Raw genomic sequence first — 26294 nt, 5'->3', positions numbered from 1 at the left:
ATAGCTGATGTCCTTCATGGAATTGAAAACAATTGTTTTTTTTAAAAAACAAAAAAACTCCTTTTATCGTTGTTCGCATTTTTGTTCTTTTTTGTCTATTTGTTACCTATTTTTTTAATTACAGGTCACATATGAGATTAATGTTGTCGATGGAAGTTGCAAAGTAAACAAAATCTAATTTTTTTGAAGAATTAGTTATGAATTTACAGGATTCGACACGGGTTTTTCGCACAAAGTAAACTAATTTTTGATTTTTGTCTATTTTTAACGTTTTTTTTGTAGACGTAAGACATATTTGACTACTTACAGGTCTCAAGTGCTTTCATGACATTGAAAACAATTGTTTTCTTAAAAAAGTGATAAAATAATGTTGCCCTCTTTCTCTTTTTACTTGTTACTAAGACGTGTGCTGAGGTAGGGTTACCTTGAGAGGTTACTCTACTTCTGTCTTATAGTGTCTCAAGAATATCGTATAATCTTAAGGCTTACCTGACTAACTAAAGTTCTCGATCTCTAGTCTGTTACTCTTCTATCTGAGCTTCAGCAGACAGTGCACTGGCCGAAATGCTAAAGTCTAACATATATCTCAATACTAAAACAAGAGCGGAGTAGAGAGAAAGAAATATACTTTATTATTATATCAAGTATGACTGGTACCGACTAAAGGGGTAGCGTGGTGTGTTACCAACGGGTAAACAGTTAAACATTAAAAGGAAAGGTATTTCCATAATTTCAACCAATCAGGGTTGAGTATTTTAGTTTATATTTATTAACATAAGTAAAGTCTCTAAATCTTTTTGTTGGAAGTCAACACTGACTCCATTACCCTTCTCATTAATGATAAGACCGATACCTCATTTTTGGCATTCGAGGAAGACTCAGTTCAACATATTTTGAGTTTGTCGTCTCTATTCATTGTTCTTTTTGTAATCTCCTAACAAATTAACTATTGAAAGGTCTTAATGCCCTCCTATAGAGGCGTATCTGATCATACACATATTGGATGTTTTCAATTGCCATTCAATGGTTTTCCTCACTTTGAAACTAATTGTTTTTATAAAAATAAGACATTTTTTAATCCTTGCTGTTTTTTTTGTTCTTTTTGTCTAATTGTTACCGAGCCTTTTTATTGAGTGGTTCCATATCTTTTCTTGTGAATAAAAATTTATTTTGTTTTATTTCACTTTTATCCTACGCTATTTTGAGCTTGTTCATAAGTTTTTTTTAATGCACAAGAGTTTTGGGTGTAATTGATGTTTAATTTAATTGTTGTTATTGTTGTTTGATTTTGTTGACTTGCTTTCTTAATAATGACTGATCTCATGAATCTAATGCCGCATTTTTTTACTCCACTGAGTTATCTTCATTGGAGGCGATCTTAGTTCATAAAATTTTTTTTTCAAAACAACTTGAACTTTTGGGATTTTCTATCTGTTCCTCATTTGGTAGACATTTATGCCAAATATGTGGATGAGTGGAGTCGGAACTTTATGTGCGAACGCACATTACCGAGCCTTGTTTTATATATATATATATATATATATATATATATATATATATATGTATCAACGGTGGCAAAAGTAATGTCCATGTGTTCCATTAAGTCGCTAGAAATGCAGCGAGGCCAGAACATAGTGTGCATACTTTGAGCACTTGAAGAAAAAATGAAAAACGCGGATGAATTTCTTTAAATTTGCTATTTTTTGATCCGATCAGAGTTCCAATCAGGCAAGCAGAGAATGCTCAGGTTTTAATCGCTGGGCCCTCGTCTTTCTATTATGTGTTTTCTTTCTACTGAATTAAAGTTTAATCTATTTGCGATTTCAAGCGTTAAGTTGTGGTTTTCTGGCTTTGATACTACTAGATTTCACATTTTTTTAGGTATTGGCCAATTCTGAACGTTTTTTCTCGTTTTGTCATGTTGAGTTCACATATGGCATCATTGGCGTCCAGACTGAGGCACAATTGGACATTTAAAAGTCTTGAAGGCATGTTTTATGGTTTTAACGGCTTCGACACCCCTTTCTGGAAGAATTTAATTTAATTCATTAACTGTTATTTATAATTTGTCTTTTTAGATTCATAAACTTACCTGAATAATGACAGGTCTCATTGGCGCTTCATGAATGAAAAAAAGCTTTTGTTCAGATTTGAGTAGATAGCTGATGTCCTTCATGGAATTGAAAACAATTGTTTTTTTAAAAAACAAAAAAACTCCTTTTATCGTTGTTCGCATTTTTGTTCTTTTTTGTCTATTTGTTACCTATTTTTTTAATTACAGGTCACATATGAGATTAATGTTGTCGATGGAAGTTGCAAGTAAACAAAATCTAATTTTTTTGAAGAATTAGTTATGAATTTACAGGATTCGACACGGGTTTTTCGCACAAAGTAAACTAATTTTTGATTTTTGTCTATTTTTAACGTTTTTTTTGTAGACGTAAGACATATTTGACTACTTACAGGTCTCAAGTGCTTTCATGACATTGAAAACAATTGTTTTCTTAAAAAAGTGATAAAATAATGTTGCCCTCTTTCTCTTTTTACTTGTTACTAAGACGTGTGCTGAGGTAGGGTTACCTTGAGAGGTTACTCTACTTCTGTCTTATAGTGTCTCAAGAATATCGTATAATCTTAAGGCTTACCTGACTAACTAAAGTTCTCGATCTCTAGTCTGTTACTCTTCTATCTGAGCTTCAGCAGACAGTGCACCGGCCGAAATGCTAAAGTCTAACATATATCTCAATACTAAAACAAGAGCGGAGTAGAGAGAAAGAAATATACTTTATTATTATATCAAGTATGACTGGTACCGACTAAAGGGGTAGCGTGGTGTGTTACCAACGGGTAAACAGTTAAACATTAAAAGGAAAGGTATTTCCATAATTTCAACCAATCAGGGTTGAGTATTTTAGTTTATATTTATTAACATAAGTAAAGTCTCTAAATCTTTTTGTTGGAAGTCAACACTGACTCCATTACCCTTCTCATTAATGATAAGACCGATACCTCATTTTTGGCATTCGAGGAAGACTCAGTTCAACATATTTTGAGTTTGTCGTCTCTATTCATTGTTCTTTTTGTAATCTCCTAACAAATTGACTATTGAAAGGTCTTAATGCCCTCCTATAGAGGCGTATCTGATCATACACATATTGGATGTTTTCAATTGCCATTCAATGGTTTTCCTCACTTTGAAACTAATTGTTTTTATAAAAATAAGACATTTTTTAATCCTTGCTGTTTTTTTTGTTCTTTTTGTCTAATTGTTACCGAGCCTTTTTATTGAGTGGTTCCATATCTTTTCTTGTGAATAAAAATTTATTTTGTTTTATTTCACTTTTATCCTACGCTATTTTGAGCTTGTTCATAAGTTTTTTTTAATGCACAAGAGTTTTGGGTGTAATTGATGTTTAATTTAATTGTTGTTATTGTTGTTTGATTTTGTTGACTTGCTTTCTTAATAATGACTGATCTCATGAATCTAATGCCGCATTTTTTTACTCCACTGAGTTATCTTCATTGGAGGCGATCTTAGTTCATAAAATTTTTTTTTCAAAACAACTTGAACTTTTGGGATTTTCTATCTGTTCCTCATTTGGTAGACATTTATGCCAAATATGTGGATGAGTGGAGTCGGAACTTTATGTGCGAACGCACATTACCGAGCCTTGTTTTATATATATATATATATATATATATATATATATATATATATATATATATATATATATATCAACGGTGGTAAAAGTAATATCCATGTGTTCCATTAAGCCGCTAGAAATGCAGCGAGGCCAGAACGTAGTGTGCATACTTTGAGCACGTGAAAAAAAATGAAAAACGCGGATGAATTTCATTAAATTGCTCTTTTTTCATCCGATCAGAGTTCCAATCAAGCAAGCAGAGAAAGCTCAGGTTTTAATCGCTCAAGTAACCCAATTTTCATCATTTCCACCAGGAATGCTCGTGTTTATCAAACTGGGCAAATTTATTCTGTTCCTAAAAGAAACGCGGATTAATTTCAACAATCTTTTTATGCAAATTTGGCACAAAAATTGGCAGACGTAGGTTGACCGCGTAGTTAGAGTTCCAAATATTATTCAACCTAACCTGAACTGTTCAATACCGAAGCAAACATATGATCAAAAAATTTCTTTGATGTTTAAAATTTCTGAAGTGTCATTCAAAGCTAACTTACAACTGCGAATTTGAACAACAAAATGAGTTCATCCAACAAAAAATTATATCTTTTTATTGACTATAGTCTATAGATTAAACAAAAAAACACAAGCGATCATAATACAATTTATGTTTTGTTATTCTTTAATAAACGCAGTTACCTTTTGTTTATTTGTTTTTTATTGTTTGTTCATCACCGCGAACAACATTTAATTTACGTTGAGTTTCAGACCTGTCGCTTTATTTTCGCTTTCTTTTTTCTTTTTCCTGTGGACAAACTGAAGGTTCCGCGAATTATGTCACCGGATTTTTGATCGAAATATTTTGTTTCCAGCTCAAATATGTTACATGGTAGGGAAAGTTTTTAACATTTAAGTGTTGTAACATCAAAATTGAAAATTTATAGCCATCAAAAGTATTTGTTCAAACTAATTGCAATTGAAATAATTTTATTAATTGAGCTGGAGGTTTAAGGAGTCGCTAAATTTTTCGTGGAAATCGAGATTTACGAGCACTAATTTTGTCATCGATCGACGCTCTGTACACCTTTTTTGGCTAAATCGTCTCTGAAAACTTTCAGAAATCAGTTCACATATTCTCACCTAATAAAGGCAGATTAATCAGTTACAGCTTAATATGATCCAATATAAAATGAAGCAACAAAAAAGGCTGCAACGTCAAAAAGAACAGGCACACCAACTTTATTCCAGTTTCAGTTTCAACACCCAACAGCTTTCTTTCAAACAAGACAGCGTTACGACCGCGACTACGTACCCGCCTAATTGCATAAATACCAACCCCCTAGTTATGAGTAATGATGACTCACTTCATGGTTACGAATTGAACGACTACTGTGGTGATTTTGACCAGAATGGCCACTGCGATGGTGATGGTAGAACTCAAAAGAGACCAGCTTTGAAAATATCACCAAACATTGTTTTAAACAGCTGTACAAGCACGAACTCGGAGTTATCTAGCGAATGTTATAACAATGTATTAATTGGTAATAACAGCAAGCGAAGTACTACTTTTACTACTGCTAACTTGCACCTACTCAGAGACCAGCAATTCAGCCAAACGCTTCAAATAAATAACCAAATTCGACAATTGAACGCCAGAAATATTGGCAATCGTTGTTACGGAAGCAGAAACAGTAGTCATTTGCAGATTACCAGCCATTCAAATCCCAAAAGGAGGCCTAGATCTACACATTATCATCCAGTTCGGTGTATCAGCCCAAATTTGGACAATTCACTGCAACCTGCAGGGTACGAAATGCTGGACCCTGCGAATAAGAAAAGTGTCAAATTACATAGCAGTGCTGTTCCTCAGGTCATAGTTTTAGGACCCCCCTCTAGTGGAAAGACCAGCCTCATTTCCAGATTCAACTATTTTCTCACGGTACAGGATTTCACGATTATACATCTCTTATTAATTCGGGCAGCAACGCATAAGTTAATCTAATTGTTTCAGAGTTTGACTTCCCGCTTCATCTCAATTTTCTGTTTCTAATTGATTTCATTTTTTCATGACCATCTCATACTTTTGCGGTCAGTTGACGTTTTCAATCAATATAGGCGTTTTTAATCGTCGTCGTGCTTTGTTTTCATTTTTGGTTAGTTTTTTCCACATTACTGTGTTCAAATGAAATTGAGTTATAATCACATTTTGTTTTCAATTGTTTCTTTTTTGAACTTTTTCTTTTTAAAAAAATTGAGAACGTTGACTCCCTGAAAACAACATGGATTTCATCTGTATTTAGCTTTCTCTTCTGAAAGAAAAACAATTTAACATTTATTTATACTAATCCAAACATGCACATGTTGAATCCAATTATGTTTGTTTTTTTATTGCTGAGGAACTTTCAACTGATAACTCTTGGGAGCGGTTGTTGCAGAAAAAAACAATATTTCAATCACTAAACGAAGAAGTGAAACTTTGTTACCACAAATAGACATCTTCATGGAACTACAAAACAGATTAATGGCTGCAAGCGATTACCTCTTAATGATTAGTGGCTTCTTAATGATTCAAAAACGCATCCAAAAAAATCTCGAGTAGGGTTTCATTTCGTAATTTTGCTAATTTTGTCAATTTGTTGAGTTTATTTTTGTCACTGATATTCGTTTGTTTTTTTTTAACTGACGGCAATTCGGTTGCCTAGTTTGGTACTTCTAGTTGTTTCCGAAATTCTTCCTGCTTTTGTTTCTATATTGTTCACGTGTTTCACCTCAAAACGATAGAAGTCAACTTTATCGCCGTGAAATTAATCACTATAAAGATGACCTTTTGTCTATTGCCGACATAAGGTCGGCCTGAATGAAGAATCAGGTTTCTATAGGCGGAAGAATGTAACTTCTGACGTCAGATGTATGTGTCAATCGAGTTTAGTTTTGTGACGATTAGTTATCCTCATAGCATTAGAGTTTGTTATGTAAGTTCTTCCTTTGTTTTCTAAAACTTGATAAGGATAGCTTCTAATATTCTTATTGTTCTTTCGAAACCATCACGTCCTCCCTCCTTTTTAAGGTAATTTTGTGGAGATAGGTTTTGCAAATCTATCTGGTTGTGTTCTATTTCTTGTTGATGCTCTTGCAGGATCCGTTGATTCACGTTGACTCTGCAGTTGGAGTTACTGCCGAATTTTCTTGATGTGAGGGTTCAACATCTCTCTCCAGAACTTAAGGTTCTGATTGAGATATGGTCTCCTCAACTGGTGGCTCAGATGACATATTGTCCTCATCTAGTCTTACAATTTGATTGTAACTCATTAGTGCATGAAAGATGTGATTATGTCCTTTTTGGTGATGAAAGTTACCCAAAGTGTCTTCGTTTTCTCATTTGTGACCTTTGTGTTTTGGCTAAACCAGATAACTGAGTTTGAGTGAAATGAAAGGGAAATCGCCACCGAAGATTTTTACAATTTGCATGGTCAATGCATCTTTCTGTTGTTCAAATTTGTTCTCTGCTTCCAAACATTGTTTTTATTTATCACATTGTATTTGTTTTGTTATGTCTTGAGTTCAAAGTCAAAACCCATCAGAGCTATTCTCCATCTTGTGATTCTAGCTGATGCTGTCTTCGAGATCTTCCCGTCTTGTGCGTTGAGATATATGGGTGATTTCGGTTCTGCCTTTGAGGTAAATTGTCTTCCAGGAAGAGTTTGTTTCAATTTTGTGACCACAAACACAATTGCCGATGCTTCCCGCTCTTTTTCGATTTTGAGTAATTTTGTACCAGTGGAGTCAATTTCCTGGAGATATTCACCAACTATTTCTCAGAAGCGTTAGTTGTAACTTTAGTGCCTTTTTGCAAAATGTAGGTGTGCACTAAAGCGGCTAGCACATAATCAGTTTTGGATCTTTCCGTTTGTGCCCCCCCCCCCCTGCTTAGTGTGTGCATATTATTTGCAACCCCCAGACGCACGTGCAATATTTTTACATAACGATTTACTATGTAATGAAACGTGCTCTGTCACTGGAGGGGGCATAACGTACTGGGGGGGGCACAAACGGAAAAGATCCTCAGTTTTTTATGTCTTTGATCGCTTTTGTTGTTTTTTGAAATCGTTATTTCTCATATTCAGTTGTAGGATTTCTTTTACAAATTCGGGAATTAATTTCCCATGAAAATTTGCTAGTCCAACAAACATTTCGAGTGCTTTGTTTTTAGTTGATGGCTTTGCACTTTTAATTTTTTTGAAATCTTTGGAATATGGTACTAGTACGCCCTTAGAAAATGAGTATTCAAAAATACTAATGCTACTGATTGGTTTGGAGCTAGATTTTTTTCTCATTAACAGTTTTTTAGGTAGATGAGTCCTGATTGTCAGTGTTCTCTTGTCGAACTGCTCATTGTTAGTTCCAGAGACAAACAAATCATCTTGAAAGGCCACAACACCCTTAATTCCTCTGAGCTCTGATTATGTGACGTTGTGGGAGATCGAGGAAGAATCTTCCAGTCCTAGTTGTAGTCGGCACAATTTAAATAATCCCTGAGATGTGTTGATTTCTGATTTTTCCTATCCCTCATCGTCAAGTTCGGTTTGATATTTAGCGTCTGAGAGGCCATTTTTGCCAATGTAGGAAGCTCCATAAGGATAATGCAATATCGTCTCCATGTCTGGCATTGGGTAGTCCTCGTCCATAATTTTGCCTTTCATATGCATTTTTAAGTCCACACAAAGCCTCATTTCTCCACCAGCTTTTCTCTGCAACACCACTGGTGATGCATTTGTGGCTCCTATTGTCTGTATGGGCTCCAAGTTGCCCTCTTTGACCATCTGTTCAAATTTCTCTGTGACATTGTCTTGCAGAGGTAGAGGCATGTTAACAACACTGCAGGGGTTGAAAGTCTCTTCCAGGCATTCCAAATTTTTTATTTGCTGCACAGCCACTAGTTGTTCGTTTGTCTACCTGCGTGCGTTGCACTCAATTTCATAGAAAAATGATTACAAAAACTTTAGTTGACGGCCATCATAAGCTTCGAGATATCTTATCTTTTCTTCTAACTGAAGTTTAACTAGCTGAATCTTGTTTTCGGATGATATCATTGTGCTATTCGCTCCTGTATCTAACTGCAATTTCAATTTGCAGCCAATTTTTGAAATATATTCCACTGTCAGAGAGGTACAAAAGATTTTTTGCTTGTTAAAGAATCCCAACTCTGATGCTGTCGTTGTTTGCTCTGGAAAATTTTTTTTATTCACAAAAATTGTTGAGCTCATTGTTTTTTCAAGAATCTCATTGAGGTTTGCTTCTACGCTTTTTTGGTAAATGTCCCGCTTTTTCAAAGACTTCATTTTTGTTTTTCAGCGCTTGAAAGTTTCTACCAGAAAGTGGCTCGCCTACACATTTGGTGTACAAACTGTTGTTTTTGTTTGGTGTAAATTTCTTGTTTGCTTTTTGAAATGTCTTTTTGTAGTTGTATTCGATCACTTTTCACAGTAAAGTGTTTACTACCTGATGAAGAGCTTGCAAAAGCCATTGCTCAACTTCTGAACCGTAGTTTTTCAGCCATTTAAGCAACAGACTTAGCTGAATTTACGTTGACTTTTTTAGTGGTCTAAGTTTTGCTTCAGGTTCTCTCAATCTTGAGATCAACTTTTTTTCACGAACTCCTCCCCGGGATTTGTATAAGTTTTGTTTTCTTCAAAGTCACAGTAGCGTGCTTTTTTTCTAAAACATTCTTGGAAAACATCATCTGATTCCGCTATGGCTTACAACATGGACAGAAATGGTGCTTTTTCTGGCCTAACTACTCTCTCCTTTGGATGAATGTAAAATTTTAATTGCAATTCCATATCTTTAAATGGAGACTCATTAAGTTCCTAAGTTTAAGAAGTGTGTCTTGCCTGCATATGATAAAGAAAAACTTAGTGACCTCAGGGTCTTACAATTTGTTGCAAACAAATTTTACAAACCAAAGTTTTGTTGTCAGTCGGTAGTGTGGACACCCTTGTCGTGGACAATAACATGGGCCAGATGAATTCAAAAAATCTTATTTTGATTTGACATTAGAGCTCCCAATATGCAAAAAATGAGCCGTATTTATGGTACTTACCAGTGCGAAAATATACGGAAAAGAGTTAGATTAGCTAAAAAATATTTTTTTTATTGAAATGTGAATAGATCTTAGTTCGAATCCTGGACACAATTTTCTATTTTCCTCAACTTTTCACGAGAACCGAGTTCATCAGATGGAGGTATGTGGATGTTTGAACCAGGTTCCTTTAGGTTTTCAGGAAGTTTAATAAAAATAGCTTCTAAGTTTCTTTTTGTTGTTTCGAAACCATCACAATTCCGAAATTGATTGTTAGAGAGATATACGGTTTGTTCTAGTTTCGTAGAAAGTACAAACTTTTAGTTCAATTCCGGAGACTTCCAGCCTTGTTTCCTCAACGTAACTTAAATGGTAAACCCACAGCAAAAAGATTTTTTTTCACGTTGTTACCGGGGATGAAGTCCGCATCCTACGATACGTGACAGCCTGAGCAACCTGGGTTGTGGACAGAGGTGCTGCAGACCGACCATAACCATAAATTGGCATTGGCCAGACTGAACAAATTTTGGCTACTTTGCTCAGACCATACAGAGTTTGGCCATCATTGGCCATACTTAACAGACGTTGTCCAGACCATTGGCCAGACCGAACAGACCTTATGCCATATCGTTTTCCAGACTATTGTTCAGACCAAATTAAACGTGCAGAAGCATCCAATAAAAATTATAATATACAGTGAAAAAAAAACAGTGAAAAAACAGTCGATTTAAAGAACAATGCGAATTTTTGTAATTAGTTGATGAAGTAGTCTAATCGTTTAGAAGTAGATGTTGGCTACCAATGATTGGCTTTTATTTTTTTTAAAAAAAGTCAATGCAGCACTCATCTATACAATTTTTCCGAAATCTGGAAATCTGGGCACAGTTCGTATGGTCTGGCCAATACCAACATTCCGATCTGGGCATTTTAGCCAGACCGAAAAGACTGAAATATGGTATTGTGAGATCGAACAGACAAAAAAGTGCTATTGGGCAGACGGAAGGCGTGACCAAAATTTTTTGCAGACCATTGAGTTGGGGTGCACCTGACTCCCCTTCAGCGACCCGAGTCGGTCTGGCCAATACCTGTCTTGGGTCGCGGACTTCATCCTGGGTAACCATTCTAATGTTTTATGTGCAAACTTATAGTTCACTCGTTGTAATATTGTTTTTCGTGCACAAAAAATGTTAATAATTGAATCGATCACGAGAAACTTTTCTATCTTTTCTATGCAGAGACCATACAAGGAAAAGTATCAAAACCAATCCGAGGAATCGCCGCCTCTACCTGCCACAACTGCCACAATAGGAGTTGAGACTTACAAGCTAGAAGTGACTGAAAACAGGGAGTCATTCTGGATGCACTCGTCCCTTCTGACGTCATCAAATAAAAAGAGTAGTGGTGGTAGCCGTCATAGGAAATTGGGAACAGGATCGGGCAGGACTGCCAGCTCTGCCTCTTCACAGCTGCGTCGCTCCAGTTCTGTCAAGTTGAAACAGGTTTTACAGGTACGAGTTTGATACAAAAGTAATATATGAGTATCATATGAGTATTGTAGTTTAGACCTCATACAGTTCTTTGAATAATGGATGTGTTACCCAGGCGACCCAAGACCACTCTGATGAGATTTTGAACTACGGATTAAAGGGAAAAAACTACGTTGAGTCCGACATCAAATTAACGAGATCAGAAAGTGTTTTGGTCACCCCTCCAAACTGCTAAGGGCTATTTCTCTCGGATGTCGAAACTCTCAGAGAACACTGAAAATCTGTGCGTTTGCGGAGCTAAATAGTTCTAATCGCACCAAAAGCTAAATAGTTCTAATCGCATCGAAAAGAGACATTTTATTTGGAGAGTATTTGAACAGTTGGGATATTTTTCAAATTAGGTTCGAGAGATAGGAGGGAAGAATGGTGCGATGTGGAGACAACTTTTGTGGGATGGGAAGGGGGAGGAGGAAGAAGAGAGCTTGGATGTAGTGATATATGTGATGGACATTTCAAATCCATGTCAGATAGCACAGGCCATTACTCACATCACTTCTCTCCTTCACAATCCTCAACTTCAGGTCAGCCAATTTAGTCTTTATTCCTCCCTATTATATATATATATATATATATATATATATATATATATCAAATAAGTAAGTTTTCAAATCAATTTTAACCGATCAATTGTTGAGGGATGTATGCAAAGACTACCATTGAAAAGTTGTTATTCACTTGAATCGACTTTGACTGGACAAAAACAACAATCTCGAGCCTAATTGCTCTTCATTCTAGTGAAAAATTTAGCGGAGCAATCAGTATTAAAGAATAAACTAATTAAAGAAGATTATGAAAGAAGTGGCGGCAAACTTTTTTTTGATACCTTTAAAGTACAAATTCAAAATTTTACAACTTTAAGATAAAAATTGGTTAAACCTTTACATTTTAAGAATCACTTCATATACATATGATTAAATTGGTCCTTTAGCCACTTTTAGTAGAATAAGTATTAAAACCTTGTACTAGATTTCAATTGATAAGTTTTTCCACTTTCTTGATAAATTACTGATGACTGATTGGTCACTCCACTTAGATTCACAGATATTTTTCGGAAAAAATCTGAACAGATCGGACTCATATTTTCACAAAAATTCGAAAGATGTCGTTTCGGATATTTAACTGCTTTCTTTGTAATGCTTGATTAATTGAACAAAAACTTGAACAAAACTGCTTTTAAAGAAAAAATCTGCTGAAGTTAAAAATTTATCTCTTATTTGAAGATCCTTTGCGCTATCATTTTTAATCATATGGCCAACTTTTACACCTCAATTAAATTGTCAATTCATTCTCTGTAGTGACGAAGCTGGCTGAGTTTGGAAAAAAATTGCACTGAAATTGAACTTCTTGCCTGTAACGGTATTAGACATCCTACTATGTAGATTTATATAAAAACCGTATTATCAAAATGACGTTTCCCTGGCTTTTTTGACGTTTTTTTTTCTGTTATTTTTGACGTTTTTTTCCGTCTATTTTTGACGTTTTCCCGGCTATTTTAACGGTTTTTTTTTTGGCTTTTTTGACGTTTTTTTGGCTATTTCTGTCGTTTCCCCGGCTTTTTTTGACGTTTTTTTGCCTATTTTTGACGTTTTTTTCGGCTATTCATGACGTTTCCCCGACACTTTTTGACGTTTTTCTGGTTATTTCTGACGTTTCCCTGGTTTTTTTGACGTTTTTATCGGTTATTTTTGACATTTCACCGGCAATTTTTGACCGGTTATTTTTGACGTTTCCCTGGCTATTTTCGACGTTTTTTTGGCTGTTTTTTGTTGTTTTTTTGGCTATTTTTGACGTTTTTTTTCGGCTATTTTTGCCGTTTCCCCGGCAATTTTTAACGTTTTTTTTGGTTATTTTTGACGTTTCCCTGGCTATTTTTGACGGTTTATTTTTGACTTTCTTTTTTGGCTATATTTGACGTTTTTTCGGCTATTTCTGACGTTTCCCCGGCAATTTTTGACGTTTTTCTGGTTATTTCTGACGTTTCCCTGTTTTTTTTGACGTTTTTATCGGTTATTTTTGACGTTTCTCCGGCAATTTTTGACCGGTTATTTTTGACGTTTCCCTGGCTATTTTTGACGTTTGTTCGGCTGTTTTTGTTGTTTTTTGGGCTATTTTTGACGTTTTTTCGGCTATTTTTGCCGTTTCCCCTACTATTTTTAACATTTTTTCGGTTATTTTGAGTACAAAAACAGAATGGGTGCCAGACTGACAATTAAAAAATCAGACTCGGCCCAAGTCTGGAAAAAAATTAGAATTGGCGCAAGTAACGGTATTAGACATCCTACTATGTAGATTTATATAAAAACCGTATTATCAAAATGACGTTTCCCTGGCTTTTTTGACGTTTTTTTTTCTGTTATTTTTGACGTTTTTTTCCGTCTATTTTTGACGTTTTCCCGGCTATTTTAACGGTTTTTTTTTTGGCTTTTTTTGACGTTTTTTTGGCTATTTCTGTCGTTTCCCCGGCTTTTTTTGACGTTTTTTTGCCTATTTTTGACGTTTTTTTCGGCTATTTATGACGTTTCCCCGACACTTTTTGACGTTTTTCTGGTTATTTCTGACGTTTCCCTGGTTTTTTTGACGTTTTTATCGGTTATTTTTGACATTTCCCCGGCAATTTTTGACCGGTTATTTTTGACGTTTCCCTGGCTATTTTCGACGTTTTTTTGGCTGTTTTTTGTTGTTTTTTTGGCTATTTTTGACGTTTTTTTTCGGCTATTTTTGCCGTTTCCCCGGCAATTTTTAACGTTTTTTTTGGTTATTTTTGACGTTTCCCTGGCTATTTTTGACGGTTTATTTTTGACTTTCTTTTTTGGCTATTTTTGACGTTTTTTTCGGCTATTTCTGACGTTTCCCCGGCAATTTTTGACGTTTTTCTGGTTATTTCTGACGTTTCCCTGTTTTTTTTGACGTTTTTATCGGTTATTTTTGACGTTTCTCCGGCAATTTTTGACCGGTTATTTTTGACGTTTCCCTGGCTATTTTTGACGTTTGTTCGGCTGTTTTTGTTGTTTTTTGGGCTATTTTTGACGTTTTTTCGGCTATTTTTGCCGTTTCCCCTACTATTTTTAACATTTTTTCGGTTATTTTGAGTACAAAAACAGAATGGGTGCCAGACTGACAATTAAAAAATCAGACTCGGCCCAAGTCTGGAAAAAAATTAGAATTGGCGCAAGTGTGGCCATTGTAAAATCAGGATGAATGCAAGTCTGGCAAGTCAAAAAAGTGACATGAATCAGTCTATGATTCAGTAATGATGAGGAATTGCATTTACACTGGCCCAGCACTGAAACGCACTTGGAGTTAAGTACGCGTCATTAGCAAGTGTTCCCAAGTGATTCGTTATTTAGGACATAGCAGCTTATGCGTTTGTGTTGAACAAGCGAGACAGCCCCTGTGCAATGAGTGGAGTCAGATTTGAAAATTTGACAGGCCTGAACAAACTTCTCTCCAGATTTGACAACCACTGCATCACCATAGAAACAAGGTAGGTGATTGATTATTTAATGAACAACACAGTTAAAAAATCTCGGCGTTTCTTCCCTCTCAGTGGAAATGAAAAAGAGCTGTGAAGTTTTACTCATATTAAACTAATATGTGCCCTGGTTAACTTTAACTTGGTTTAAGCACCTCGATCAACTGTAAGTTCAAATTACGAATTATTTTTTTGTACATCAAACTGTCCTTCCATCTCATAAATTGATCACAACGTATCTCGGAAGTTTCATAGACTATTTTTTCGTTAAAATACTTGTCCTTCCAAAGTGCAAGCCCAGTCTAAACTCCAAAATTCCCCATTAGCATTAATTGGTTCTGACCAAGATAAACATGGAAGAATTTCTAAACAAAACTATGACTAGCTGGAATGCCTGCCACCTCACTTGATTTTCAATCCGGTGTGCAAAAAGTTTTTCAAGTAAGATCCAGAAAGACATATAAATTGAAGAGTCCCTTTTTGCCGTATGTGGACTTTATTTGCAAAGTTTTGGCATTGAAAGCCACATTTTTGTAATTGATGTCCACGGTCAAAATAGCTCAAAATTGGTCGGATTTTATGTGTTTGTACTAGCTAGTAAAATTTTCACCAGGGTTGAGGTCCAGACTCAAATTTTTGTCTGAACAGACTTTCCCAGACCGAAATGATCTCTGATCAGTCTTTCCAGACCCAAGTTACATCTGATCAGACTTTCCAAACAAAGAGGGTCTCTGATTTTTCAGACCGAAAGCGTTCTGTTCCGACCATCTTCAGACCATGGTCCAGACTCAAATTCAGACCATTGCCCCGACCTTAATCAGACTATGATGAGACTCAAGTGCGCTTGAAGATGTTATGATCAGACCCAGTTGCGCTCGAATTATTTATGGTCAAACCCATTGCGCTTGCAGCCATTTATGATCAGCTGAAGCGCGCTCGAAACCGGTTCTGATCAGAACAAAGTGCGCTCGAAATAGTCTGATCAGAAAAAAAATTTATTTATGAACAAATCTCTAAATTTTGCTGTAATCTATTCATTTCATGAAAACTGATGTTTGCAGTATTTAATTTATCTAAAGAAAAACCCATTATAAAAGTATTGATAGAGAAAACGAAACCCAACTGTTGAGGACATTTTTTTAGTGTACCTTTTAGTGTATATTTCTGACTCAATGGATGAGTTTAGACAGCTTTCCATAAGAAACGTCGTGGTCTCCAGTTTATCAAAATTTCCACTGAGGGGGACCGGCTTTTGCTATCAGCTGGACTCCTTTTTTCTGATCAGAGCTATCTGATTTTAGAGCTCTGATCAGCACGCTGCTTTATTGTTGCCATCTCTCAGAAAAAGAAAAACAAAAAAATGAAAAAAAATTAAGCGCTCGAAATGGTCCCTGATCAGATCCAATTGCTTTCGAAAACATTTCTGATCAGACCCAATTGCGCTCGAACCCTTTATGATCAGACTCAAGTGCGCTCGAATGCGCTTCCGATCAGACCCAATTGCGCTCGAACCGTTTATGATCAGACTCAAGTGCGCTGGATTACGCCTAGGATCAGACTTTTCAGACCAAATTGACCTCTGACCAGACCAACTCCAGATCATGGTTCAGACTGTAGTGCGCTCAAACTTCCGTCCAGACCTGGGTATCTTTTCTTGAGTCGAATAGTTTGTGCGTTTCAGCTGCAGAACAATGGAGAATATTCAGAAACTGTTGACATGGGTGGTCGCCATTGCATTAAACGAGTAACAAACCTCTGAGTTATGTTAATCAGTGATCTAGCCATCTGGACAGGACACAAAACTATTGCTAGGGGAAGTGAAGGCACACACGCCACGATCACGTGCAAGAATTTTGCAAAATATGTCACTATGTGGAACCTGAAGCGGCTACAGTTCGACAATTTTTATAGAAAGTTGTTCTCACATAATGGATTAGTACAATATGCCAAGAAATGAGAAGTGATGACGATAGAAAAATCATTCAGCTTTTGTTGTACTGTTTTGAAAATAACTTAATATCGATTCGTAAACTTTATAGTTCATTTTCACTGTAATTAGACAGAAAAAAAAGCTACTGTTATTCGCCAAATTGAAACATTCAGATTTCAACAGAAAAAGGAGTTAGCAGAAATCAGAATCCACCAGATGTTAACAAGGAAGCTCGATAATGTACGTTCGCACATAATGTTCCAGGCACTCTCACAAACTTTTCAAAACAAAAAATTTTAGTCATAGCCTTATCAAATTCACAAAAAATCAGTGAAGAGTTCTATGTAGGGTAGTTAACATCAGGAATTAGTCTTAAAGTTTAAATTAAAGTTTCAAGAGATCAGCAATACTTTATAAACATTAAGAAAAACAGATAAAATTTCTAGAGCTAACCTCTGAAGATCATTCAACCGCCCGCCCCAAACAAAGTTACAAAGTGCCCTTTTTGAAAAATCGCATACTTCCAAGTAAAATCAATACTTGCTCATGGGAATGTAGGGAAATGCGCGCATTAAGATGTTTGATCAAAGCTTATACATTGAACAAGCAAATTGAACATGCATCATTCTATCAAGGTCCAATCATTTTGTTCATTTTCGCAACGTTTAGTTAGTAACTTTTTTTGGTACTTGAACATCACTTATAAAGTGAAGCCGTCACTCAAAATTGAAAACGAATTCCTCCACTATCACCAAAACAAGTTAAGTTTGTCAAGCGTTAACAATTTTTTGTCTTAATAATTGAGATATAGTGCAATTTCAAGCACAATTCTTGAGCGATATTTTACTTGGTAGTGTGTCCTGTTTCTATTAATCATCTTAGTGATTTTACTGCCAAACTAACTTTAACTTTGATACTTTGAAAAAAAAGAATAAACTTTGAAATTCGTAAACTCTTTTCCGAGGATCAGGGATCCTAAATAAGAGAAACATTGGACAAAAAAGGGAGTCAATTTCTCGTAGAGGCTTTAAAGAAGCCTAGCCTGGCCTCAACATTGGTGTTATCAGAGCCAGTTGAGAAAATCATCTTGGTGTGTTTGGTTCTGTAACTGCCCTCTATAATAGACCATTATTGCTTCAACATCACAACTGAACTTTTTAACCCAAATAATTCTGGCAAAGGGTAGTACTTGACAACTTGGGCATTTTTTTTAAGTTTTTAAAACTGTTACATTGTAATTTTGTTGGTCAATTCTCCCTCGACAAAACTACGGTCCGGCGTGCGCATAAATAGATGTAGAAATGAACAACTTTTGATAACTAAATAATGACAACTACAAAGATAAACTAAAAGTTGAAAATTCTATAGAAACAGATTTTATTTACAAAAACTCAGCACTAACAGCAATTGCGTCAAACTTAAAATTAACTAACTTAAAATAAACTAACTAGTTGGTTACTAAAACAAGTCTGCGTCAAACAAATTGTGAAAATATTAATTGAAACGACAGAAATTTATGAATTGTAAAATCTAAACAAAGTCTTAAGCTATTATTTTTCTGAGATGAATGAAGTGTCAAAAGATATCTCTTGATCTAAAGAACGCGAGAAATCACAAATTTTGTTAACTTTCCTGTTTTAATCTGCAATGGCTTTGAAAATCAAAACCTTAAGAAAACTGCACTAGAAGAAAACCTAATCATTGAATTTTTTAGCCAGTAACAGACTAAGAAGACTCTAGTCTGTGATAAACAAAGGCTGTGTGCTATTCCCAGTCAGTGTCCTATAGTTCTTTTTTTTATAGTTCTTTTATACCATGATCATACATCTGACTCTGATGTACGTTATATCTTCTGCCGTAATAATTGAAGTTATATTAAAGTTCTTTGCTGAGTCAGTTAGTCCAATGGACATAGGTAAGTCTGCTCCACGCGCTGATCTTAATAGCTCCAACTATTAAAACCTTAGGGTTCTAAAAAGAGCCCTCAATGGTCGGTCTGCTTCAACTGTTGCGAACAATGAGTTGACAATTTCCAACATTAAGCAGAACTCACACAAAAACACAAATCTCTCGCAGTTTTTTTCACGCCCAGTTACTCCAATTTTTCTCATTTTTTAATCTTTAGTCACAACAGACGGGTTCCTACAAAACTGTTTCTTAGCAGACAAATAATGAAAAAACTAACACAAAATACAATGAAAACCTCAAAATGGAGACACTATTCCCTTCATCCGCTTCTTTCGACTACTTCGGTAAAAATTCTTTCACTAGAACAATAAAACCAATCACATTTAACAGACATAAAATCCTTTCATATAAATAACGTTCTCAAGGCGGATGAAGTCACATGATTATTATGCACCGCTTCACAATTAAAATTGCAGTGATTTAATCAAAAACAAAAACTTTTCCTCTCTCTAGATACTAACGCCTCTCAAATCTCCAGAATATTGTTTACCTCATACGTAACAGCAACAAAGTGTACTATACTCTTTCTTAGAGATCCAATAACTAATCCCCACACTGTACTTATCTTTGACACTTTGTTCTGCGCTCTGTCAGATACAATGTTTGAATTTCTTGAAGGAATCACATGTAAAAATCACGTAGCTCATTTAGCCGAACAATTTTAAAACTCTTCTATTGAAATTTAAAGCGGATTGCAAAGCGAGAAAAGAAAGCGTACAAAGAATTGCCCGACAAGAAACAGAAGAGTTCTAACATCTTATACAGATCTTTTTAGTACAGTTGAACAAACTAATCTTTCCAAACCGGATATCCTAGAAGTAATTATACTTGTTACCTGGTCTGGTTTGTACATAGTTTCTTCAAAAATAAGACACATAGTCCGACACATAAACTCAGCAACAAAATCAATCGCTTAGTTTTTCCACATTTAGTAACGCAATTTCCAGATATGTTACAATATAGATACGACGAACACTGGTTTCACACAATTTTGTATTTATAACAGAAGTTCCCTCAAAAACTATGACAAAAAATGACATTGATATTAAGGAAGTTATATAGAACCACCATGCGGAAGCAATTGCGTTTACAATTGATAAAAGTATCCGTCTCAAAAACGCATTTGAGACCTCGCCCCAAACACAACAAGCTTTATATAAAATAGTAAACACACGATTGATAGATACAAACTTAGATGCTTCAGCCGCTAAAGAATTCAATTGAACACTTTTAGAGCACGGCGCTAATTTCTCATCACACAAAATAAACTCTCTATCACTGGGAGAAACAATAGCAAACCAAGATAATACAACACAAAAAGCAGTTTCAGGAGAACGGCCCCATAAATCAGAGCAATCTTTAAAGACAACTCTATCACTACTCTCAAACATAAATAATCCGTTGCCACATCTTCAAAGATAAAATTCAGCAAATTTTGAAACTCAATTTGTTGTTTAAAATATTTCACAACAGGCAGTTTTACCGAATAATAATCAGGTCAAATTATTGGATGACAATTAAAAAATTTTGTTAGACATTTAAATACACAAAATGATTAAACGATAACAAATGCACTAACACCATTTTATTTACCAGCTGCATCAAAAAACACACAATCACCATATGTGAGATGAAAAAAGCAAATAATGTATCCATATCTTGGAGGCTCAGTCCTAATACAAAAACCCTTGAGACATATTGATGGCACAGAACCTACGGATACTACCGAACATTTTTTGAATGCTCTCACAGCAAATATGGTCACGACACTAAGACCGGAGGAAACGAAATCTGTTTTAAATGAAGCAGTATCTTTAAAAATATAGCAATGATACAAACTGCGCAAATTGTCTCAGCCCAACAATGGTTTTCTCATCTACCACTTGAAATGAAGAAATATTGACAAGATTTTTGACGCAATTTTGAGAAACATTTGGATAGCAATGTTCACAACCTCGGGCACAATTATTTCTAGAAACTACTGCAAGCACATCAAGTAAACAACATAAGACCTTAGCTTTAAGAATTGATCAAAAAGTCAAAAAGAATTTGTTAACAACTTGTCAGATATGCGAAACCATAATGATAGATATAAATTAAAAAGCCCTGCTTTACACACTCCTAAAATCAGCATCCAAGCAAAACGTGTAAACCTCACAGCAAATGTTATTAAACCAGTGGAACAGCACATTGCCTGGGGTTTTAACATTGTACGACACAAGTACACCATCAAACCAAATTTTAAAGGCAATTAGTTTTTATTAAAATTTCATAAATTTAGCTCACGGCCTGGACATAGTTTCTCAAATTTTCCTGAGTGCCGTGCAAATTGGCCACCAGATCAACCATTTTTCGCCAATCAAACCATTAATCAAAACTCTACTATGTAACTAGAGCCTAAGCAACAAGCAATAGACATCAAACAAAAATGACAGGTAAACCATTACCTTTGCCTATTGCCTTTAATGCCGTGGTAAAGAGCGCAGATATTCTTCGCGCCACTGAATTCCAAAAAAAACTTTCGCTCAAAATTACGGAAAAAATCAAATATCTCAACCTAAAGAAATATAGACCATTTATTTTATCGTGTTCTCCATACACAAGATCTCAAAACAATCAAAGTAACAACAACTCATAACTGTTCTAACGGCCACTAATCTAGACAACAATCTCCATATCAAAACAAACAATGCTATCATCCAGATCAAATTTTTCTGGAAATCTTCTTGGAAACGTTGAAAACAAAAGTAACGCAATTTTAGACCCAAAAACTACTAAAAACTATTCAGAAGAAACAGAAAAACAGGGAGAAAAAACCACCCCTGTATCTTTCGAACAACAATTTAGTGATTTAATGCTGGAACTTATTCAAGATGCACAGGAAGAAATTTTCAACTGTCAAGTTGAAAGCAATTCTCTCAGATAACAATAAATTTTGACTACACTAACAAAATATAATAACTGGATGCTAACACACACTATCTGGTGAAACCACTCTCATCTCCACGTCCCATGGGAATTCAATTTTTGCTTGATTCCGGAGCCACTCAAAACGAAATAAATACCGATACTTGGAATAAGATTCAAAATTATCAAAAACTACAACCTGCAGAATCAGAATTTGCTCATTCTACAGGAAGTAAAACAAAATTAAATTCCATTGTTCTGGTTTAAATTGGAATTCTACACGGAACCTGCCATACAGTGACATTTGACACAACCATTCTCAGTGACCTTCCATATTTCAAACACAAAATCTAAAATCCTAGAAAAAATATTCCTGGATAAATTCGTTGATGCAATACAAGGCAATCACAGAAAATTACTTAATAAAACAGTATTCAACGTTGCAGGTGTAATTGTAGGAGTCTTCTATCAGTCCACAACCATTTTTTCTCGCCTCCTTCCAGTACTAAGTGTACAGCAAGCTTATTTTAGACCCTTTCAGCGCAATACTTTTACTTACTCACTCGCAATACATGAATGCACAAACCGTTACGAAAACGCAGCATAACTATTCACATCTGATATCTCCTTAATACCGTTTTGCAAAAGCTTCTACTTGTCTATAAAGTTCACAATAATTTCGAAAACCCTTTAATATTTTTCAAACAATTTTTTATTCACATTACTTCACACCGCCCCTAACACTGGCAAAAGGACTAATTGGTCCAACAATTGATTATTTGGACATAAAACCAGTATGTCTTTTTGACTATAATAAAAAAATTGTGTGATCGAACTCACAGCATTTTTGGCTGAATATAACCAAAACATTTGAGTCAGAATCCCTCGGAAGCACTAAATAATCATCGCTGTTTAAATATAAATAACCAAAAAGAACAACAAATAGCAATATAAATCACATTTAAGTCTTACTCCTTGTGAGGTCTCATCTTTCTCTGCAGATGAAACCTCATTTTTAGAAATCTTAAATCTTTAACTCAGAACACATACAATCACTATTTGAAACTCTTTCTAACTTACCCGGACCTGTGTGTCATAACATTTCAGTAATGAATCATAGAATTTCCATTATGAATTTTTTCATGGCCAGAGTTCTGATCATGGCACTTTATAGACATTTCATGGTAAAATTCATAGTAAAATTCTGAACTTACTCTGAACATAATGGAATTCAATTCTGTATTTATCATGGACATAATGAATTTTTGCCTGTTTTTCAACTGAACAGCATGAAAATTCACGAAAAATCACGGCCGTAATTTCGAAAAAAAACTCGATAGGCAATTCAAAAAATTAATTAATCATCATCATGTTATATCATTATTCAAAACAGACTCTATAGAAGTAATGTTTTGCACAGTTCTCTATAATTGTCAGTCTGTATTGTATTCTCTGAGTTATTCTCTGTATTCTCTGTCGTAATTCACCATTCGTCGCAATTAATCTGACAATGTGCACTGAATCTGACCATCTGGTTCTGTCGCAATTCACCATTCGTCGCAATTAATCTGACAATGTGCACTGAATCTGACCATCTGGTTCTGTCGCAATTCACCATTCGTCGCAATTGGCAATTAATCTGACCATGTGCACTGAATCTGACCATCTGATTCTCCATTGTAAACATTCTCCATTTCCTCAAGTCACCGTCCCCCTCCACATAACAGATTCGAAACTCAACACGAGAAGGTGAAGGTGTCCGAGTGTCCATCATCATCGTTCCATCATACAACAGAGACCCAACTCGTCAGAGCCTCTTTCCCAGATTGACCTGCGGCTTTTCCTAAAGCAAATCTAACGCAGAACAAAAGTTTTTAGAAAACTACAGAGACCAAATTAATTTAATATTATCAATCAAACATTTAAGAATAAAAAAAACATTTAACTAAAACATTCAGCATAAATAGGATTATATACATTATGAAAATCATTACCACCCCCCCCCCCCCGACCACCAGGATGACCCCCCAGGACCACTCAGATGACCCCCTGGACCCCACGGACGACCATCATGGACCACCAGGATGACCCCCCCAACACCCCTCAGATGACCCCCTGGACCCCACGGACGACCCTTATGGACCACCAGGATGACCCCCCAACACCCCTCAGATGACCCCCTGGACCCCACGGGGGACCCTCATGGACCACCTGGATGACCCCCCAACACCCCTCAGATGACCCCCTGGACCCCACGGACGACCCTTATGGACCACCAGGATGACCCCCCAACACCCCTCAGATGACCCCCTGGACCCCACGGGGGACCCTCATGGACCCCCTGGATGACCCAGATGACCACTCAGATGACCCCCTGGACCCCACGGACGACCCTCATGGACCACCAGGATTACCCCCCAGCACCCCTCAGATGACCCCCTGGACCCCAAGGACGACCCTCATGTACCACCTGGATGACCCCCCAGGACCACTCAGATGACCCCCTGGACCCCACGGACGACCCTCATGGACCACCTGGATGACCCCCAAACACCACTCAGATGACCCCCTGGACCTCACGGACGACCCTCATGGACCACCCGGATGACCCCCAACACCACTCAGATGACCCCCTGGACCCCACGGACGGCTCTTATGGACCACCAGGATGACCCCCCAGGACCACTCAGATGACCCCCTGGACCCCACGGACGACCCTCGTGGACCACCAGGATGACCCCCCAACACCACTCAGATGACCCCCTGGACCCCACGGACGACCCTCATGGACCACCTGGATGACCCCCAAACACCACTCAGATGACCCCCTGGACCTCACGGACGACCCTCATGGACCACCCGGATGACCCCCAACACCACTCAGATGACCCCCTGGACCCCACGGACGGCTCTTATGGACCACCAGGATGACCCCCCAGGACCACTCAGATGACCCCCTGGACCCCACGGACGACCCTCGTGGACCACCAGGATGACCCCCAAACACCACTCAGATGACCCCCTGGACCTCACGGACGACCCTCATGGACCACCTGGATGACCCCCAAACACCACTCAGATGACCCCCTGGACCCCACGGACGACCCTCATGGACCACGTGGATGACCCCCCAACACCCCTCAGATGACCCCCTGGACATACGGACGACCCTTATGGACCACCAGGATGACCCCCCCAACACCCCTCAGATGACCCCATGAACCCCAAGGACGACCCTCATGGACCACCTGGATGACCCCCCCAACACCCCTCAGATGACCCCCTGGACCCCACGGACGACCCTCGTGGACCACCTGGATGACCCCCCAACACCACTCAGATGACCCCCTGGACCCCACGGACGACCCTTATGGACCACCAGGATGACCCCCCAACACCCCTCAGATGACCCCCTGGACCCCACGGACGACCCTTATGGACCACCAGGATGACCCCCCAACACCCCTCAGATGACCCCATGAACCCCACGGACGACCCTCATGTACCACCAGGATGACCCCCCAACACCCCTCAGATGACCCCCTGGACCCCGCGGACGACCCTTATGGACCACCAGGATGACCCCCCAACACCCCTCAGATGACCCCCTGGACCCCACGGACGACCCTCATGGACCACCTGGATGACCCCCAACACCACTCAGATGACCCCCTGGACCCCACGGACGACCCTTATGGACCACCAGGATGACCCCCCAGGACCACTCAGATGACCCCCTGGACCCCACGGACGACCCTTATGGACCACCAGGATGACCCCCCAACACCCCTCAGATGACCCCCTGGACCCCGCGGACGACCCTTATGGACCACCAGGATGACCCCCCAACACCCCTCAGATGACCCCCTGGACCCCACGGACGACCCTCATGGACCACCTGGATGACCCCCAACACCACTCAGATGACCCCCTGGACCCCACGGACGACCCTTATGGACCACCAGGATGACCCCCCAGGACCACTCAGATGACCCCCTGGACCCCACGGACGACCCTCATGGACCACCAGGATGACCCCCAACACCACTCAGATGACCCCCTGGACCCCACGGACGACTCTTATGGACCACCAGGATGACCCCCCAGGACCACTCAGATGACCCCCTGGACCCCACGGACGACCCTCATGGACCACCAGGATGACCCCCCAACACCACTCAGATGACACCCTGGACCACGGGCGACCCTCATGGACCACCAGGATGACCCCCAACACCCCTCAGATGACCCCCTGGACGACCCTCATGTACCACCAGGATGACCCCCCAACACCCCTCAGATGACCCCCTGGACCCCACGGACGACCCTCATGGACCACCTGGATGACCCCCCAACACCACTCAGATGACCCCCTGGACCCCACGGACGACCCTCATGGACCACCTGGATGACCCCCCAGGACCACTCAGATGACCCCCTGGACACCACGGACGACCCTCATGGACCACCTGGATGAACCCCCAAAACCCCTCAGATGAACCCCTGGACCCCACGGACGAATCTTATGGACCACCAGGATGACCCCCCAACACCCATCAGATGACCCCCTGGACCCCACGGACGACCCTCATGGACCACCTGGATGACCCCCCAACACCCCTCAGATGACCCCCTGGACCCCACGGACGACCCTTATGGACCACCAGGATGACCCCCCAACACCCCTCAGATGACCCCCTGGACCCCACGGACGACCCTCTTGGACCACCAGGATGACCCCCCAGGACCA

General features: G+C 38.3%; 1 protein-coding gene across 1 annotated transcript; it reads left to right on the top strand.

Annotated features, from left to right (window-relative positions):
- The first annotated feature begins 3944 nt into the window (after positions 1–3944).
- On the top strand, positions 3945–17136 carry LOC142357997 (uncharacterized). The gene is made up of 5 exons (XM_075409474.1): positions 3945–5580; positions 10956–11228; positions 11609–11788; positions 14615–14751; positions 16421–17136. The coding sequence occupies exons 1-5, from the start codon at positions 4816–4818 to the stop codon at positions 16485–16487; spliced, it is 1422 nt and encodes a 473-aa protein (XP_075265589.1). The 5' UTR covers positions 3945–4815; the 3' UTR covers positions 16488–17136.
- Positions 17137–26294: the final 9158 nt, after the last annotated feature.

The sequence above is a fragment of the Convolutriloba macropyga genome, unplaced genomic scaffold (assembly GCF_964194025.1).
Source record: "Convolutriloba macropyga unplaced genomic scaffold, txConMacr16.3 SCAFFOLD_3297, whole genome shotgun sequence".
Lineage (NCBI taxonomy): Eukaryota > Metazoa > Xenacoelomorpha > Acoela > Convolutidae > Convolutriloba > Convolutriloba macropyga.
Note: the sequence above shows the minus strand (reverse complement) of the source record. Positions and strands in the feature narration are given on the sequence as shown.

Excerpts from the sequence above, each read along its gene's own strand:
- LOC142357997 (XM_075409474.1), top strand. The coding sequence starts at position 4,816 with ATGATCCAATATAAAATGAAGCAACAAAAAAGGCTGCAACGTCAAAAA. Across the intron at positions 5,581-10,955 it reads GATTCAACTATTTTCTCACG|AGACCATACAAGGAAAAGTA; the intron begins GTACAGGATTTC and ends TTTTCTATGCAG. Across the intron at positions 14,752-16,420 it reads TGCATCACCATAGAAACAAG|CTGCAGAACAATGGAGAATA; the intron begins GTAGGTGATTGA and ends TGTGCGTTTCAG.